The sequence below is a fragment of the Corvus hawaiiensis genome, chromosome 26 (assembly GCF_020740725.1).
Source record: "Corvus hawaiiensis isolate bCorHaw1 chromosome 26, bCorHaw1.pri.cur, whole genome shotgun sequence".
NCBI classification, from domain to species: Eukaryota; Metazoa; Chordata; class Aves; order Passeriformes; family Corvidae; genus Corvus; species Corvus hawaiiensis.
In genome coordinates, this window is record NC_063238.1 from 2183018 (window position 1) to 2196811 (window position 13794).

A 13794-nucleotide genomic window follows, 5' to 3' on the forward strand; every position below is an offset into this window, starting at 1 on the left:
ACCCCCACCTTACTGTCCAGTAATTATCATCTCCATAAATGGGTAAATGTAGAAGCTTTCTGTGATTAAAGTGCCCTGAATTAACTTTTGAAATGAGGTATACAGCTGAAAGTTTATTTTTAAATGTTTCCTCTACAAAAATACATTCCAACAATATTTTTAATTAATAAAGTCTGATAAAAATGTGCTGAATTTCTTGATTTATAACACTACTGACACAAACCATTGAATATGTTTATTAAGAAGAAAGGTAACAAATAGTAATTGTTGCTGGAAAGTATTTGAAACAGAAAAGCTCCCTCCCCATTCTTTAGAGCTCAGCATTCTTCCTCATCAGGAGTTTTTCACGGAGCTGTATCCAGGAGGCAGAATTCTCTGCTCTCCAGCTGACAGATTCATTTGAGACTGGTGCCAGCAGCAGACATGGCCCTCAGCGAGACCAGAACTGCCCCACTGCCACAGAGGCAGGAGGGAAATCTTGTAAGCAGTGAAAGGGCAAAGACTCATTTTTATTACACCCTTTATGATAATTATTAAAAGCCTCAATGGGATCTATCTCCTGCAGTGAATCTGGGTAATGAGCAACAGTAGTGTTTGAGAGAATTCTCCTTCTCCCTCACTGCCCATGCTGCAGTTTAATGCCAGCTGGGAGCTCAGCCCCACAGAGCTGCTCCTCACTCCCTCCAGAGAGAATTGGAAAATGAGACAACTCGAGGGCTGAGACACAGACAGTGTAATAGATTAAAGCAAAAGCTGTGCACACAAGCAAAGCAAAACAAGGAATTCATTCACCACTTCCCATGGGCAGGCTGGTGGTCAGCCATCCCCAGGAAAGCTGGGATAACAGTGACTTGGGAAGACAAACACCACCACTCTGAGCATCTCCCCCTCTTTCTACTTCTCCTCCCAGCTCTCTGTGCTGAGCATGACACCTTATGGCATGTGATATCCCTTGGGTCAGCTGGAGTCAGCTATCCTGGCCGTGCCCCCTCCCAGCTCCACGTGCACCCCGGACTCCTCACAGCGTGAGAGGCAGAAGAGGCCTTGTCCCTGTGCAAGCCCTGATCTGCTCTAATGAAACATCCCTGTGTTATCAACAGTTCCCAGCACACATCCAAACCACAGCCCCACTCTAGCTGCTCTGAAGAAAACAAACTCAAGCCCAGCCAAACCCAGCACACCTGAGAACTGGCTGCTGGAGACAAAGAGCCACATCTGGCACAACCCCCACAGTTTGGCATAAGCAAATTCCAAAGTGCAGCAGCCATTCCTGTGCTGTGCTGCAGTTATGGCAAGAAGCTTACAGCGCTCAGCTCTGTCGACAGCGACTTCTGGCTTGGGCCAAACAATAATTTGGAAATAACACACTGTGAGCAGTGCAGACTTCCAAAGGACAAAGATAACAGGGTAAATGGCTAATTGCTAAAAACAGTCTCATCATTACTATCTCATTATCCAGTAATGAAAAAGCTGTTCAGATACTTTAGGTGTTATCTAGAGCTAAGAGCTGTTTTCTGTTTAATTTCACCATGTGGTTCACTGATACTATTGATATGAAAATCTTCTAATTTTAACTACAAATAGTATGTGGCTGCAGAATGGTTTCAGTCGATTGTCATCAAGGTCTCTGCAAAAGAAAAGCACAGACTCACTACATCACTGCATGGACGCCCACAAGTTTGCAGGGTATGAATTTGTGCTTTCCACTGAGGAATCTTAGTGCTTTTCAAATAAATCTTTAAGCTCTAGAGCCTCTCCAGTTCTTTCTACATTGATTTTAACGCAAAGACAATAAAGCTGCTTTGTTACAGAACCACACTCAAGAAAAATAATTTTAAAAAAAGAATCAAAAATCACTGTTTCAATACAGCTTTAATACAAAAGTTTATTTTCTCTATTAGTCAAGTTAACCGATGATAAAAGTAGTTAAGAGTTTTTTTACTTTTTGGCCTTAAAATTCTGCTCTAGTTGCAGCTGTGTTTTAGGGTACAGATCCTTTGGCAGACAGGTTTGTAGAGGGCAGTTCCTCACATCCAGGGTTCCCATCCTTCCCAGACTCTGCCAAGAATATTGGGGTCTGTCGCTTGATCGATGAGGCACCTCACTTGGGTCTCCTCTGACAGTCCATCCTCTGGCTCTTTGGCTCTGATATCATGGTTAGAGTTACCACGAGCCACAGCTGCAAAATCATTATAAGCAGCCGACTTCTCATGGCCCAGGCGCAGTTCATCACTGAAATTGAGAACACAAAAATAAGCTCTTACTAAAAGAAACAAGCAAAAAAAGTGAGATGGATTTTTAAACACAAAACAGCACTTGAAAAATAAAGCTTGAATTGAGATCAAGATGTGGAGGCTGCTCAAGAGCTGTAGAAGGCTTGGCCAGTGAAGACTGGTGACTTCAGGTGTCCTTTACTAGTAGGTATTTGGCATGAATATGCCAATCTTGTCAAAGGTCTCTAGCTGAACAGATGCAGCAGTTCACATCCAAGCTGTTGATCTCTTTACCTGCCCTCCTGATTTGTGCCTATAACAAGTATTTTGCTGCCTTTTCCAGTTCAGCCTTGACCGCAAAAGGGACTCCTCCCAAGTCCTGCACTTTTCAATATTTGTATGGTTTTAAAACAGGCTTGCTTTCTTTGCTTTTCTGTCTTTCCCCTGATTAATCCAAAATGCCTTTTTAAGAGAGGATGGAAGGGATTAATTGTACTTTTAACTGAACTTTGAAGATATTCTGGCTTGAGCCAGACTTGACGAGACTGACATAAATAACCTGAGAATGCCACCAGATTTGAATTTGATGTTTCTCGTAAGCAGCTTTCCTCCATGCCTCCGCTACAGCTGGTTCAGGTTCCATTTCAAGCAATCCTCCATCAGAAGCATATATTAATTTAAATATGATCCCTACCCTGAAAGCAATGGAGACAAACATAAAGAACAGTGGGGCTGAAGAGTATGAGATTAAGCAGCCTGACAGGGAGAGGAGGCATATGTTGCCAGGAGCAGTAAAACTGCTCAGAAGGCCTGAGTTGGAGCAAGAAAACTCACAGAGAGATATCTGGTGTTTTGGCTGGCAGGGTGATTCAGAGAGATTGTACATGGACCAAAATTATTCTGACAGAGGGTTTGTTGAAATTTTGCCCTGTCTGTCTCTTCTCTTTTCCTAGGCACCATTCTATCCAAAGGGAGCAAGATCTGACACAGGAGCCTTCCAAAGCTCTTAGTGGAGCAGTTTAAAGCAAAAGGAGAGCATCTTACCAAGTGATTATTGCTGGATTGGCACCTGTAAGCTTTCTTCTGACATAGCTGACTTTTTGCAAAGGGTACCAGTTTACTTCAGATGTGTTTATTTCCTTAATCCACGTGCCTCCTTTTGCCAGCTGTCTTTGTTCAAAGTTCTAAGGAGAAAACAAATTTGCCCTATTTATCCTAAATCACACACTTAAAAAAGGCTTTTAAGACGAAGATCATAGCAAGTCAAGCCAGTATCTTAACTGCAGATGCAGTGGAGGACAAAGCAGTGAGATAATATCTAACTTGCCTGTGACCTTAATTTACAACTCAACTTACCGAAGTGCAACTAGTTTCAGATTTTTTTTTCTCTGTAACTATTAGTTCGATATATACAGTGCTGTTACGTAAGTTTAAGAGGTTCAATGCAAGAAGTTGAAAATATTTATGCTGGTGCTATAAGTGACATAATGTGATCAAGAGTAGCCCACATCTTTAGGAATATCATGAGAGATAAAGAGCAGTACACCGACAACACAGACATATGCTACTATTTTTTGTGCATCAATATAGAATTCTGTCATTTTAAAACACTTTCTTAAAACTTAAAATACTTTTAAGTTCAGTTTCTCTGAGAACTTAATAAAACCAAGAAAGATAAAAGGAGTACTGAGAGTGAGCCTCAAGGAATACTTCCTTTTTCATCAGTTTTATTCTTATTACAGTTTAAGAATTTTCACATGAAGAAAAAGGAAAGAGGACAAAACCCCACCTTCCAGTCCAAAGAAGGCTCTTTTACGAATACATCCATGGTGCTGATGAGGAGGTCTGGATCTGAACGATAAGCCCTCAGGGCGTGCACCATCACGCTGTAAATGAGTCCCCACTCTTTCACTGGCATCATCAGATTAACAAACTGTCGAGTCAGGCGAAAGGGCATCAACTCTGGCACACGCAAAAACTAGCCAAGGGGAAGGGCAGTCAAAAGAAAACAAGAAGTAAGAAGCCTTGGAACAGAAGGATTAGATGGGAATATTTTGTTCTTTTTAAGGTTTGAAACTGTCTTTGTCATTTAACTGAAAATAACGCGCAAAAGTAGAACTGAATCAAGTTGTGACATCAAAGCTCTAGTCATGAATATTCAGTGCCAGTGGTTGAAAGCATGGTTGAACTGTGTAAAACACCACCATATTGACTCTGTGGAGTTCTATAGCTCACTGCTTGTCTGAGTATATCTGGACTCAGATATTTTATTCAATTAACTAGAAATAAGTTGTAAAGATTATTTTGCGCCAAAACAATGGCAACTGAAGAGCATCCAATTTAGTACAGAGAACACATGCGTAATCGCACATAACAAACGCAAAAGCTGTAACAAATTAGTTGGAAACAAATACCTGTGTGGCTGCACCAAAAGCGTATCCAAAGTCTATTCCCACCATGCCACCTGTCTCCTTGTTAATCATGAAGTTGGACAGATGCCTGTCTCCAATCCCAAGTATCCAGTGGCTGATGCACATCAGTGCGTGAGAGCTGGCAAAATGGGAGCGCAGGGCGAGGAAGGCCTCAGGAGATGTGCTCATTTTCACAAAGGCTCGCCTTAACAAAACAGAACTCGTTTGTTGAATGCAGAGAAACACCAACATTTGTTTCACAATGTGCAGCCATCAGCAGCCACTTACCGCAGCAGGTCTTCTGGAACGCTGCTCTCCCGGCTTCTGAAAGACGTGACTGCTTCTGTACGGTTGGCATTTCTGCAAAGTAGTGGAGAAATAAAGGTAGCTGCTGAAATAACAGCCCCCTGCATGTTGAAAGTCAAGATATGCCCAGGATGGCAGCAGTGTACGGTGCTTACTCCAGTAGATGGTACAGCAAAGCCACAAAGAGTTCATCCCCTAGATTTTATCTGATATTACAAATGCCCCATCCCCTCTCTTTCTCACAAGGGTTATTTCCAAGTCTGACATTTCTAAATACAAAAGAGTATGTAGTTTTGTGTATTTTCCCCCAAATTAAGTAGATGAGTTGAGTTTTATTACAGCAATATCATCGTGTCCTTTCTGGCTGGACAGTCTCTTCCAAGCAGAGGAATTAAGGCCCCAGTTAAATCTCTCAGCAACAGGCTGAGGCCATACTGACACTAGAAAGTAGTGCAGCACAGGGGAAGCAACAGAACTGAAAAACTGGTGCTGAGGGCATTCATGCCATGCAGATTTGGGGAAGGAGGCTTTGTCCTAGCCCATGTCTAGTTCTGAATGCTCGTGAGAGCTGAAATGTGTTGGGTGCTTTCCTTCCAGTCTACTTCCCTCTGAAAGGAGCAGAGTTGAGAATTAGAGAACAGCTCTTTGATGCAGCAGACGGAAGATGAATGGGGGTGATGGGGAATTACTTTAAAAGGACATTCTGGATCTGAATAAAAGTATTAATTCAGTTAACCGAGTCAAAGTTTTGCTTTAAAAAGCAATACATTTGCACGTTATGAGCTAATAAATGCTCCTCTGAACGCTTCACTTCACCACCCACAGTGCTAGATCTAGGTAGGTGTGGAAATTCCTCTGAGAGGATGCTCAAGTTGGGACCTAAACCACCAAATATTCTTAAATTCTCAGTGAATCATGGTGATTTTCTCTGTCCAACTCCAGCAGATGCTCGGGCTCTGAGGCAGCCTACCTAACTGCATAATCAGGAACAAGATGCCTAGGAAATAAAGTTGAAGAGCAGCATCTGCTTCTAGACACTTTCTAAAGGAAGTGAGCAAGCTTCTGGAAGCATTCCTGTGCTCTGGTAGGATTTTTGGCAAGAGGAATTTTGCACAGCATCTCCAGTAAGAGAAAGCAGTAAAATGAGCAAAAATCAGATCTAGCCACCATATTATAATGCAGATCATACTTTTTTCCTGGAATTTCTACAACTCTGCATGTGTGCACATTCTAGTTTCTACATTTCACATGCAGTTCTCTTTTGAAACCCACCTGTACATAGCATGGTATCGAGAGATGATGCCCTGTGCTTTCCCACCCATCCTGGACAGCCACTCAGAATAGGCAGCACGAGGTCCTCTTGGGCTAGGGACAAAAAGAAGAAAAGCACTGATGATTTCCCTGTATCTATTTTCTATTTGATTACCCACAGGTTGTGTGCCGCTCTAACCCATGAGATTTTTATGCAAAGGAAGAGTCGGGAAGCTACAGCCTACATTAATTTTAGCCTTGCTATGGAAATGAAGTTTTTGCAGTCAGAGTATAGGCTGATCCATCCATCTCCTTCCCCCCCACCTTTGAACACACTTCAGTCATATCTGACAGATTAGACATCTCACTGGTGTTAACTTGTCAATAGGTACTGTGAAAATTAGATGCTGCCTCCAGAAGAAAGGTCCAAAATAATTTTTCCAGGGAGGAAAAGGTAATTTTGACACTGCCCTTGTAGCCTTTGAGAAGCCTTATGTAGTCTACCACAGTACATGCTGCCCTTTGTCCACCCAAATGGGCAGGGAATGCAGGAAGGCAGTTTGGTATCTTCTCAGCGTGCACGAGAGAGGAGGAATGAATGGGTGCTTGAACTTAGGGTATTAATCCATGAGAAGCCAGTATTCATCAGTTGCACTGCTTATGGAATAATTTGGTATTTTTCTCCCATCTTAACTAAATGCATCAGACATTAAACTTCTATTCCAGAGAGGCAGCAACTTAGCAGAGCAGCTGCCTTCTCTCTTCCTTCCAAAGCATGTTTTGAGATAGAGAATGCCATTTCCATTTAAGAAGCACTTATCAGTTATAGACTGTAGCCCATCACCTTGGGTTAAAGAAAAGTATTTCAAAAATTCAGGAAGTTGTTCCCCCCACCCCAACCAAAATTTTCCTTTGTGAGTGCTGTCACTTAACCATAGCTCAATATAAAATAACTTAATTGTCTTGACTGAATAACGTATGGGGATCTTCCACATTGAGCATACTATAAATTTCCTCCCCTCACGAGATGGTTCCATGTGAGTCCTCCTTCACTTTCCCACTCAGTGAATTGAGATCAATGTAATACCACTGCTGTTCACAACAGTGAATCAGACAGCAGTAATGCAGGAACTGTAGCAGTTCCTAAACCGCTCACAAATCCAATAACCACAGAAATAAAGACTCTTTGGAGTCCAACCTCCACGCTGGAGCTTCCTCCAACCTGCCTCATAAATGTTAACCAGTAAAAACAAATGGTGACAACAACACTCAGGCAAACCCAAACAAAGATTATGTAACTAAGAACCACATTTGTAAATTAAACCACATTTCTAAATTCCAGGACAGAACTAGGCTGAAATGCTAGAATTAAATCAATTTTACAAATATTCAACCTCCAATTACAATCATGAGAAAGCAATATAATTTATTCAAACCCAGCATTTGTATCAAGCCAGAGAGAGTGCTCTTTTACAGTCGTGTTCTGTGCATTTGCTGCCAATTTCCAGCCCCCATCACTGACTCACTGCTGAACTCAGGTTCTGAACAGCTCTGTCTCTATTCCCTTCCCCTGCCCCCTATTGACCTAAGTCCATTTCCTGCCTGATCAAATCAAGAGATCAAAATCCTCTGCTTGTAAAATCAATCTGCTGATAAGGAAATGATGATGATAATGACGTCACACATGATTATAATTATAAGCCTCTTGTTTAAACAAGCTGGGTGGAGGATATTCCAGGTACAATGGCACTCATTAAACAAACAGTTGCCAATTACTAATTTGGGTCAGGAAGTACAAACTGCCTCCTTGCTTATAAGTGCTTTTATTTCACTACTTAATAAAAAAAAAAAGAAGAAAAAAAGAGAAAAGAAAAAAGAAAATCATGCCACAAGACCGCCAGTTATCCAAAACCCCATTAGTAATGCTCTGTTAGAGCAGACAGCTAAACCAAGCGTCACCTGTAATAGCTGGTATCTTCCTCTTTAGACATGCTATTTTTAAGGAATTCTTTTAAGGTACAGGTATTTTCCAGCCACTTGATGAGTCCCAGTCTGGAACAAAGTAAGTCAGAGATAAGAACAAGTAGCTCAGAGCTGAACTTTAGAGGAACACCACAAATGGAAAGCAACACATTCTAGTGCCTACTAAAAGAAGGTTAACAGCTACCGATTTAAATATACTCTGAAAAACACTTTCCAGACAAAGCAATTTCAATGTTGTTTAAAAGGAAAAGGAAAAAAGATAAATTAAGCCAAGGCACAAAACACTCTCAATCTGAACCTGGCACACAAAATTCTCACTTTCCAACATCCCAAAAGTAATAGATGTTAATATAAAGATTTCTGTCCCTTCAAGATAAACGCCTACCTTGTTGTCATGGGGATGACCTGGTAAGTTTTTAACTGCATGTTTCTTTGGCTACATGCAGCATCCTGGGAAAGGATAACGTTCATTACATCAAAGAGCTGCTCAATGCGCTGGTCTTGTCGCAGGTCTTCACCACCTTTGACAAGAAAAGGATACTCCTGCTCATCGCTGCCTCGGATTGTTATACGTTTTGGCTTCCTCAAGGATTCCATTACACTTACCTTGGAAAAAGACAGGAAAAAGCAGAATATTTGTGACAGAAGACTTGGGTCTTACAGAATCACCACTGGCATTAAGCATATCTGTCATTCCTAGATGACATAATCAATTTACTCAATTATACTAGGAAAACAAATGCCCACTTGCAGCCCTTCCTTTGTATGCTGCAAGACGTGTAAACAAGCAACAACCCTGCTACTGCCAAATTCTTCAGTTGGAATATGGACACAGATTTATACTACATAGGATTTTGACTCAATCTTAAAAACATACCCGTTCATCAAATCCAGAGATTTTTGCATGGTACTCTGGCAGTGGCTTCCCTTTTCCATCATACTGACCTGAAGTGATAGTGGAAAAAAAAAATTAGAAAAAAGTTACATAAACTGATATTATTTTAAAGTGTGTTTAACACCAGAACACCCATCCAAATGTTTTGTCAAACTGGTAGAATGACAACTGAGAAGAAAATACTTTTACATGTGTAAAAAAGATCCAACATACACATAGTATGATTTTCATCTGTGAATTACTGATACCCTTTCCTTATCTCTTAGAATTGACCTCTTGATGGTTTCAGAAGACACAACCTTTTTTGAACTAAATTTAAACACAGATTTATATTCAGATTTCCTGGAGTCAGGCCTTTAGAAAAATACTAAATTCTTAGGTAAGAGATACAAGCTTGAATACAATTTTAAAAATCAGGACTACAGTTTAAGAACAGATTTAAGAGATAATGAGCGAACAGAATTATTTCAAGTAAGGCCAGATAAGGCATAAAGCCAGAAAGAAGGGCCATATAGCCCATACAAGAAATAAAGCTCAAGAGCAGCAACTTTCTTGTAAGGGACAGTTCACTATCAACACTGAAGGGGAACTTACCAGGAACCTCTAGTTCATTCCTCAAGAACTCAGCTTTGAATTCACTCATCCATGGTGAACATTCTTTGAGGTTCCCAGGTTCCTTATGGGTTTTGCTCATTTTTGAGTGGAGAGACGTTGCAATCTCACCAAAGTCACTTATCTTCATATCCAACAGTTCTGAACCACCTTTGCCAAAATGATCATCCAGGTCCTTCCCAAAAGCCTAACAATCATTTATAGAAAGGAATCCTGTTTACACAGTGCTAGACACCACCTAAGAGCACCAAAACAGTACCTTCCTATCTACACACACAGCTCGCTTAGATATCAGGAAGAAATTCTTAATATAAACCAGAACAGGCTGCCCAGAGAAGTTGTAGATGCCCCATCCCTGAAGTGTTCAAGGCCAAGTTGGATGGGGCCCTGAACAACCTGGCCTAGTGGGAGCTGCCCCTGCCCATGGCAGGGGTGTGGAAACCAGATGGTCTTTAAGGTCCCTTCCAACCCAAACCATTCTGTGATTCTGTGAAATGTTTTAGATGTTTTATTTACTATCGGATTTATTATCCGTGGATATATTACTGCCGAGCAATAATTTTGGACATAAAATGTATAAACTCATATTTAAAAGTATTTGAAATATCCTGATAAAGGAAAAGTGCAAAGTCATTTCACATGGGCCCATTCAATAAACAAAGTAAGCATTATCTACAAATAGTTAACTGAGTTGACTTCCTGTGTTCATAATTCAAGGTTCTAGAAAAACCAAATGTTTCTTCTTGGACCTGGAAAGATACGTTTTTTTAATGCCTGATCATTTTTCTCCCAAGCTATGAAAACACAGCTATTTCACTGCAGTAAATGAAAATACAAAAAACATTACCCTTTTGAGGAGACTGCTACAGTCAAAAACACCTTTATCCCTTAAATCTATTTCCAGATTATGAGCCTGAAGTATTGCACATAGTAGAGCAATTTTATGTGTTAGTCAAGAGAGACAACTTTTTTCCCCCAGCAAGAACACTAGAAACGATACAGTTATTCTCACAGCACATTTTGTTTCTTCATAATAATGCATTGTGAAAGCAAAGAATTCAGAGCCTGTGCATCATCACCTTGACTCTCTTCTGAAGCTACTCTCTGCAGGAATACTGCTCTCCCTCTTCCCTTTAACAGAGAGGAACAACCCTGATATCCCTCTCTAGCATGTCTCTTGCTCTTCTTTCGGTATCCTCTACTACTGCACATTTCAGCTTCTTAAAGCGCCATGGATTTTTTTTGTGTGGGCACACAAATCACCCAAAGAGCCTTTGTGCTTATGCCTGCCATGTCCCTTGCTGTGCATGCACCCTATATAGCTGCTCCCCTCTCCCTACCCCCCACCCTGACACCGGCACATCCTGCACATTCTTATCCCCTGCTCTTAAGTTTAAAGTCATTATCATCAAAGTCCCATCTTATCTCACAGCAACACATTCAAAGGGCTAGTGTGCCCCTCAACTCCCAATTACCCTTTCTGCTTCATTATCACCTCACCTCCTCCCGACTCCACCTTACTCTCATCCTCCACCTTTCCCGCTATTGGGGAAGGAATCTCCCTACAGATACCCAGGTTAGTTTATCTAATGCTAATGTGACATAAGGATGGCCACATGGGAGAGAGCTGGATGCACCCCGCCCTGGCCACGGGGCTATGCACATAGAGTGCAAGCAGTCAGGATGCTCTTTCTACAGGAGTATCACTCTCCTGGCCTCAGTAATTTGCAGCTCAGGGCTTTCTGGACCAGGAAGTGTGCATTTGTATGTAAAAGCTCTCAAAGCATTTCCCCCTCTCGGTGCTACTGCCTGCTTGCTATTTGAACCCATGAAAGTACCTGTAATAGCCTGCAGCAGGAGTTCAGCACTTAAGTGTGTACTGAATGAGGAAACACTTCTCACTGGTCTGAACCTGCCACTTCCATAGAGTATTTACTTCATGTTTGCACTCCCGATAGAATCACAGAATTGTTAGGGTTGGAAAAGACTTTTAAGTTCACCAAGTCCAACCATGGGACTGATGTTAAGAGCTTTATTGTACCTGGCATCATTGCATCTTTTCCAACTGGAGGAATGCTAAAGTTGCTTACGCAGTGGTTACTCTGTACCTCTGATTATTCTTGCCACTTTGAACCTCATCCAATTTTACTATATCTGTGTTGAGAATACTGTTGACAAGGACTACAACATTCAAGAAGCAAGAGTCAGGGAAGGCTGCTATGCCAATGTACAAATCCATGTTCAGCTCTCTGTTCTTAAGAATGATGAACATTCACTTTTCTTTCTTGACTGCCCTTGAGTATTCACAGCTGATGTTTTCAAAGAACTACCACAAATCAAGATTTTGTTCTTGAATTGCAATAGTCAGCTAAACCCCAAAGAATTTCTATGTGATACTAGGGTAATTAAATTTTCTTGCCACACGTGTTACTTCATTTTCTACACTGATTTTCACCACTTTAGAACTCAGTCAGTTTTGTAAAGTCTTCTCTATAATTCTTCATAGTTGTAACTCTTCTGTATTACTTACCCTAAGTAACCTTGTATTGGCAGCAAATTTGAGTAGTATAATACAGCAAAACTTCCTAAGAACATTTATTCCTGTAGGGCAGTTAGAAGAGGAAAGTGAACTATGTTAACTCCATGGCTTCTAGAAAAGAAATCCCAGTCCTGTACTCCTGACTTGATCAAGTCTCATCAAGTCCTGCAGCACCTGTAAAAGCTGTGATCTTTTGACTTTCTATTGTCTTCTAGAAAAGCACATGATGTCAATGCTACTCAGGAACCTCATATACCTGAATAAACCTTTTCCTCGTCAATCCAAGGCCAGGAGCGTCCAAATTTCCCAAATTCCTGTACATTCTTTCATACATTTCCTTAAGCTTCTTTTTGTTTCTCTGAGGTTTTGACAATTCATTTTTGACATCCTCAGTCCAATCCTGCAAAGAGAAGAAAACAGATGAGTACTGAGAAAGATTTAGTGACCCTTGCTTTTCAGTAAACCACTCAGATTGCACTGGGGTTACTGTATTTAATAGTAGTCAACTATTATGTGTCTTTTGACAACAAAAAGAGCAACCAAAAGACTGTGGAAATATTTTCCTTTCATTCTGTGTCTTGATAAAATGTTTCTACTTTATTACAATAATTATGTTTACTACCATAGTGTTTAGTGCTAACTAAGAAAGCCTTTGTGGGGCCAGGAGTGGCACCAAACACAGGGCAAGAATCCTTTGGACAAACAAGTCAGAACGTAGACAGGATGCCCAGCAGGAAAAGGGCATAAGAACACAACTAGTCCAAAATTATGAAGATGGCCACAAATGATAATTCTGTAAGGCTTTCAGAATGATTAAGAAACACTGACCGCAGGGCAGGGCATAGACCCTGAAGGGGAAAGCTGAAAAGGGCTGAAGCAGAACATCCAACTGGCACAAAGGAGGGAGCCCATCACCAGTGAAAGCTGCTCACATCACCCTGACATCACCATCATCATCATGTGCTGGTGCTGAGTTGAACCACTTCCTGCGGCTGTGGTGTCAAACTGAACGGTGTCAGGCTCCACCCAGCACTTGCTCTTGAACAGAGGGAGAAGAATGAAGGGGAAAGGGGGAAAAAAAAAACTTTACCTTGAAAATCATTACAGGATTAGAGAGCTGCTCCAGGGAGTGAACAAAATCTTGAACTACTCCTCCTCTGTCCAACTTATTCTTGATCCTTTAAAAGAAGAGAAAAATGCATCACAATGCAACAGGAACTATCACCACCTCGCCTGCAGATAAGCAATGATCTGGACTGTCTGCTGTATACAAGAATCTGGTAAAATAATTCAGCTGTAGGTAGGTGAGACTCCCTCAGAATTCCCTCTTGGGCTGCATGACTGTTTATATGTTGACTAAACATGCCACACAACTCCCAATTGTATGTCCCACTATGAAAATAGGAACTTGGTGAGTGGAAAGCATGCTTGAAACAGACACAGGCATTGACCAGACTATACACCCTGTCATGACAGTTATTGAAGGGTGATACTGTCTGTGAAACACAAGACTATGTTTTTATTTTAAGCAAAAATTTATTCAGCAAATGTATCAAACTTGAGAAAAAGGCAAAAAGACACCCA

At 41.1% G+C, this 13794-nt stretch overlaps 1 protein-coding gene across 2 annotated transcripts in view; it reads right to left on the reverse strand.

Annotated features, from left to right (window-relative positions):
* Window positions 1-1853: 1853 nt before the first annotated feature.
* Window positions 1854-13794, reverse strand: part of PRKDC (protein kinase, DNA-activated, catalytic subunit) — an 82772-nt gene continuing 70831 nt past the window's right edge. For both annotated transcript variants that reach the window (XM_048286567.1, XM_048286566.1), the window contains 12 exons: window positions 13301-13388; window positions 12467-12610; window positions 9654-9858; window positions 9042-9109; window positions 8550-8770; window positions 8141-8233; window positions 6203-6295; window positions 4913-4984; window positions 4628-4829; window positions 4003-4191; window positions 3258-3397; window positions 1854-2232 (listed from right to left, as the gene is read on the reverse strand). In XM_048286567.1, coding sequence (XP_048142524.1) covers window positions 2028-2232; window positions 3258-3397; window positions 4003-4191; window positions 4628-4829; window positions 4913-4984; window positions 6203-6295; window positions 8141-8233; window positions 8550-8770; window positions 9042-9109; window positions 9654-9858; window positions 12467-12610; window positions 13301-13388 — 1720 coding nt within the window. In that variant the 3' untranslated portion in view covers window positions 1854-2027. The remainder of the gene's footprint in view (window positions 2233-3257; window positions 3398-4002; window positions 4192-4627; window positions 4830-4912; window positions 4985-6202; window positions 6296-8140; window positions 8234-8549; window positions 8771-9041; window positions 9110-9653; window positions 9859-12466; window positions 12611-13300; window positions 13389-13794) is intronic.